Below are 6171 nucleotides of genomic sequence, written 5' to 3' on the forward strand. Positions count from 1 at the left end.
TTTTTTTTTTTTTTTGGTTGTTCAAGACAGGGTTTCTCAGTGTAGCCCTGGCTGTCCTGGAACTCACTCTGTAGACCAGGCTGGTCTTAATGTCACACACAGAGATCCTCCTGCCTCTGCCAGCGCCTCCAGCCTCCTCACCCCCTCACCGCACTCCCCGCCTATGAGATTAAAGGCGTGGACCACCACAGCCCCGCTGTTTTTTTGTTTGCTTGTTTTGTTTTGTTTTTTGAAATTCAGTGTCTTCTATAGTTTAGGCTGCTTCCAAATTCCCTGAAGCCTCATGCAGAGACAGATCATGCCCTTGATTTCTGATCCTCCGGAGCACCTCTCTGGAGCACCTCTCCAGAGCACCTCTCTGGTGCTGGGATTACTGAAGACACTATAGCCCAGGGCTCCGTGCCTGCTGAGGAGCACTCAGAGCTGCATCCCCAGCCCGAGACACATTTGCTACCCAGACTTCAACTTCTCACTTCCTCTAGAGATACACCTAACAGATTACTACCCTTGACTCTAGGCTCACACCCTACTGTTTCCGGGTCTCAAGAGATCCAACTCCCACCTGCATTGCCTCGTTCTGAGGGCTTCTGACCGCCTCTCCTAACCCCGAACCCTGCTCTTTGTCCCTCAGTCTCCAGCTCACACCCTTCCCCTTGCAGAACAGAGGGGTCCCTACTTACCACACTCATTGTTATGAGACATAGTCCAGGGACTGAGAACAGGCCTGAAGGTCAAGACTAAACTAATCCCTCTTCTGCCGGACTTAATGGCTTGGGTTAGTCACGTGTCCCCAAGTTCCCCATCTCTGAGGCAGGGGCCCCTTTACAATCCTTGACCTCGCTGGGTTAGGGATTGTTTTGTGTTTGTCTTAACATATTGTAGTGCCCATTTCCCAGGCCAGGAGCCTGAGATCTTAATAAGGATAGCCCAGTGATGCCCTATTGGTAGGAATGGATCTCTGTGAGTTCCAGCACAGCCAGGGCTACACAGTGAGACCCTGTCTCAAGAAGCAAAGAAAGAGCCAAGGGAGACCCAGAAGTAGCAGAGAAAGTGTTTAGCTGTATCCCCCTCCACCCATTTCCCCTGCCCCAGGCTAATGGGGGTCGGGGAGGCAGGTTTGGGGAGGCTGGAAACATTGCGCAATCCTGAATGCTGGTGAGAGGGCTGGTGAAGGCAAGGGAGCCATGGTATGGAGTAGGTGTGGGGACCACTGGGAAAACCAGAGAAGGGTGCCTCTCAGGAGAGAGAACCTTCTTGGCTGGTGTGGAGGAGAGGACCTGTGGTGACTAGTGGGCCACCAGGAAGGCTCTAACTTCTCCTTGGGTACTTCCTGCCCTTTAACTGCTAGTTCCTGTTTGAGGGCAGATAGAGGCCCCTCACTTGAGGGACAACAGTGTGAAGCTAAGAGCCTCCCAGTTACAAAGGGCGTGCTGTAGGTTTGGGGGGGGGGGCACCCTGAGGAGCTTTGATGAATCAGGAACAGAACAGATTACTGTTATTAACGAATTGTTATTATTAGTAGGATTTTGCTCTGTAGCCCAGGCTGGCCTGAGGCTCACCATCTTCCTGCCTCAGCCCACGGAGTACACAGCCAGCCGCCACCTTCAGCTGCAGATTCTTTTAACAGCTCTGGAAAATGAAGACCTGTACAGGGGCCCAGAAGATAGGGTCCGAGTACAGATTCCTTCAGGTTCAGGGAGTTCCATGTCCATAGTCTTCCTCCTTTTAGCTCAGCGGGTATCTCCTCTCATCTGGGGTCTCTACCCACTCCCAGCTGACCCCGGCCCTTGGTTTACAGAGGGGGCACATTCAACTGCTCGGCGTGGGAAGCAGCAGCCCACCTCGGGCACCTGTGCCCCTCCTGCGGTTTTAGCTTCTGTCCCCTGCCTCTGTCTCTCCCTGCATCTAGGAGAGGAAGAATAGCCGTTCGGAGATGGTGTTACATCGTCCCTCTGAGATTCCTAGCTGTCGTTAGGGTCTTTACTCCCTTAGCCCCAGCCTTCCGATTCATCCCGTAGCGGTAAACGAATGTCCATCTCCTCCAGGGGCCTCCTCTGATGGATGACTTGTGCTCTGCCTGCTTAGGGTTCATGATCTTGGCGTTTGTGCGTAGGCCTGTGCCCCCAGCACCTCGAGTGCCAGAGGGCTCTGGGGTGTCTCGGGCTCCTCTCTTGGTGTCTGGCAGCTATATGCAGCAGGATATCAGTGTACTCCCTAAGGAGCAGGGTGGGGGAGTCAGAGGTAGTCAGACTAGAGATGCTGACAGATGCAGGACAGGAAGTGGGTGAGACGACTGGGTGTTAGCAAAGCTGTGGGGCTTAGGGGAGGACTTCCCATAGAAGGCAGCATTCTGGCATTGAGCAGGAGGGCAGTAGGGACCGAGGTGAAGGTCTCAGGGCCCCTGTGACCAAGAGAGAAAGGGGTGCTAGAAGACTCCACCCCAATCTTTGAACAGGGTGAAGGCTGGTGGCTAGGAGGAGACAGAGGGTGGGTGAGTCTGGTGCCTGGGTCCCTATGCATGAATTTGTTAACCAAATTCAGGAACTTTGTGGTACTTCCTTCCCACACCACACCCCAGTGTTTCCCCCCTAGAACAAACAGGGCCCACGTTAAGTGGGTTTCTTCTTTTTTATATTTTATAATTATATATTTTTTTAAAAAAATTTAAACATTGGGTGAGGAGAGAGCTCTATTGGTAAAAGCACTGGCCACACAAGCATGAAGACCTGAGTTTGAGTCCCCAGGGCCCACATAAAGATGGGTGTGGCAACCACTTGTGAAATTCCATATTCCTAGTGTGAAATAGGAGGTGAAGAACGGAGAACTCAAGGAAGATGACAGGGGGTGGGGGTGTCTGGCTTAGAGTGTTCAGAGAAGGCCACAAAGGGCTGGAGAGATGGCTCAGTGGTTAAGAGCACTGACTGCTCTTCCGTAGGTCCTGAGTTCAAATCCCAGCAACCACATGGTGGCTCACAACCATCTGTAATGAGATCTGATGCCCTCTTCTGGTGCATCCGAAGACAGCTACCGTGTACTTACATATAACAAATAAATACATCTTAAAAAAAAAAAAAGGCCACAAGTAGACCCTGCCTCAGACAAGGCAGGAAGACAGCTGCGCTCAGCATTCGAAGGGACTGCGAACTCACACTCAAGAATACACACAGTGTGTGCAGGGCAGGGTGGCACACGCCTTTAATCCCAGTACTTGGGAGGTAGAGGCAGGCAGATTTCTGAGTTCGAGGCCAGCCTGGTCTACAGAGTGAGTTCCAGGACAGCCAGGGCTACACAGAGAAACCCTGTTTGGAAAAACAAAACAAACAAACAAAACAAAAACAAAAACAAACCACACTTGCAAGCATACACACCCGAGCACATCCACACACACATATGCACAAAGGTAAAACATCTAGAAAAATAGAACCTTACAACAAATATACATCTACATCTACACACACACACACACACACACACACACACACACACACATACATCCAAGGCAGCTCGGTCAGTCAAGAGGGTCTCAAGCGAGGGAATGAGGATTGAAAAAGAAGAAAAACAGACAAGACTATAACATGGCTCCAGCCCGTACTGAGGCTGAAGCAGCTTTGTTTCTCTCCAGCCTGCTTTTACATCATTCTAGGTACATCCAAAACACATGGTCAGTTCTTAGATCAAAGACAAAGTAATCAAGTGAAGTAGTAAGCCAAGAGATCACACCAGGTAATAATTAAGTAAACTAGTAAGCAAAGCCCCATGGTCATTGTTTCCACTTTTTTTTTTTTTTTTAAGATTTTATTTTTTTGGATGTGAGTACACTGTTGCTGTCTTCAGACACACCTGAAGAGAACATTGGATCCCATTACAGATGGTTATGGGCCACCATGTGGTTGCTGGGACTTGAACTCAGGACCTCTGGGAAAGCAGTCAGTGCTCTTAACCGTTGAGCCATCTCTCCAGCCCTGTCTCTAATATTCTTATCTGAACCTACTTCCTCATCGGAGCCCAGGGACAAAACAAATTCCTAGAAGCAGCACCAAAAGCTCTCAACTTAAAATTTGTTTTCATTTTTAATTATATTTGTGTCCATGTATGTATATAAACTTGAGTGCAAGTACCATCAGAAACCAGAAGAGGGCGTTGGATCCCCTGGAGCTGGAGCTGTAGGTAACCTGACTGGGGTGCTGGGAACTAAACTCTGGCCTTCTGCATGAGCTACAAGTGCTCTTAACTGCGGAGCCGTCTCTTCAGGCCCTGTAAACGTAGTCATAGTGCCTAGTTCATTGGTTCTCAACCCATGGGTCCCGACCCCCAGCACACATCAGACATCCTGCATATGAGACATTTACATTGCGATTTATAACAGTAGCAAAACTACGATTGTGAAGTAGTCACGAGGTACCTTTAGGGCTGGGGGTCAGCACAACATGAGGGACTGTATTAAAGGCTTGCAGCCTTAGGAAGGGTGAGAATTACTGCCCTAGATCTACAAGCAACACTTTGCTGAGTCACATGCCTCTGTCTCTCTCTGTCTCCTTCATTTTTTCTTTTTTCTTTTTTTAAGATTTATTTGTTTGCCAGGTGGTGGTGGTACACACCTTTAATCCCAGCACTTGGGAGGCAGAGACAGGCGGATTTCTGAGTTCGAGGCCAGCCTGGTCTACAGAGTGAATACCAGGACAGCCAGGGCTATACAGAGAAACCCTGTCTCGAAAAACCAAGAAAAAAAAAAAGATTTATTTGTTTTATGTATATATGAGTGCACTGTAGCTGTATTGATGGTTGTAAGCCATCATGTGGTTGCTGGGAATTTTGAATTCAGGACCTCTGTTTGCTCCAGCCTAAAGATTTATTTATTATTATATCTAAACACACTGTAGCTATCTTCAGACACACCAGAAGAGAGCGTCAGATCTCATTAAGGATGGTCATGAGCCACTATGTGGTTGCTGGGATTTGAACTCAGGACCTTCAGAAGAACAGTCAGTGCTCTTAACCATCTCTCCAGCCCCTTTGTTTTCCAGACTGGGTTTTTTTCTCTCTGTGTAGCCCTGGCTGTCCTGGAATATGCTCTTATAGACCAGGCTGGCCTTGAACTTGAATCAGCCTGCCTCCACCTCCTGAATGAATGCTGGTTCCTTCTTCCCTTCTTGAGACAGGTTCTTATGCATCCCAACCCAGCCTCATACTTGCCAACTAGTGAAGGATGACCTTGGATTTCAGATCATCCTGATGGGATTACAACCCCACAGCACCAGGCCTGCTTGATTTAGTGCTGGGGACCAAAGCTGGAGCCCCAGGCATGCTGGGCCAGTGCTCTCCCAGTGAACCACAGCCCTGGGCTACTTCTCATATCTTTCCAAGTTGTGAGCATTACCTCACATTACCACTGAATTGCTCAAGTTAGTCTTTGTTTCCTCATTTTTTTTCTTGCCTCAGGAAGATAAAATTTACAACTAGTAAAATGTACAGAGCTGGAATTTGTGCTATTTTCCCTCTTACAGAATCAAACCCACTGGCCAACTGCCCAGTCAGGGAGCGCTACTGCCATCCCAGCACGGTCTCTCTGGGCCTCGGCATCTTCTTAGGGCTTTTCCATGGAGATGAAGCAGGGGTGTAATAGACTGTAGATCGGTGGCCAGCACATTCTCAGCTGTATTCTACTTGTATTGGTGTTGGTGATATTTTCCAAATGCATTGTCTGGTCTGGGACACAGAGACTGCAGGGTCACCAGGAAGGGGAGATGGCCTGAGACCTCCAATCAGCTGCCATTAATTCAGTTCCTGATGTTCATTGAATTCAAGGAATTGCTCATTTGTTCATTCATTCATTCATTCATTCATTCACCCTGCACCTCATTTAAAAGCATTTGATGCTTCCTAATGGAGGAGGCTCATTCATCCTTGGGGTGGAGTGTGCCTCTGCATTGCTCTATCAGGGCGGAAGCATCATCACTTCTGCCCTCCCAGAGAGACAGAGAGAAAGAGAGAGGGAGGGAGGGAGAGAGAGAGAGGGAAGGAGAGAGAGGGGGAGAAAAAGAGAGAGGGAGAGGGAGGGAGGAGAGGGAGGGGGAGAGAGAGAAGAGGGAAGAGAGGGAGAAGGAGAGAGGGAAGGAGAGAGAGGGAGAGAGAGAGAGGGAGAGGGAGAGGGAGAGGGAGGGAGAAGAGGGA

General features: G+C 49.2%; 1 protein-coding gene across 1 annotated transcript in view; it reads right to left on the minus strand.

Moving 5' to 3' along the window:
* The window catches only part of Lst1 (leukocyte specific transcript 1), a 3387-nt gene extending 2600 nt beyond the window's left edge, over positions 1-787 (minus strand). The window contains exon 1 of the mRNA XM_031347651.1: positions 681-787. Coding sequence (XP_031203511.1) covers positions 681-702 — 22 coding nt within the window. The 5' untranslated portion in view covers positions 703-787. The remainder of the gene's footprint in view (positions 1-680) is intronic.
* Between the last annotated feature and the right edge of the window lie 5384 nt (positions 788-6171).

The sequence above is a fragment of the Mastomys coucha genome, unplaced genomic scaffold, assembly GCF_008632895.1.
Source record: "Mastomys coucha isolate ucsf_1 unplaced genomic scaffold, UCSF_Mcou_1 pScaffold3, whole genome shotgun sequence".
NCBI classification, from domain to species: Eukaryota; Metazoa; Chordata; class Mammalia; order Rodentia; family Muridae; genus Mastomys; species Mastomys coucha.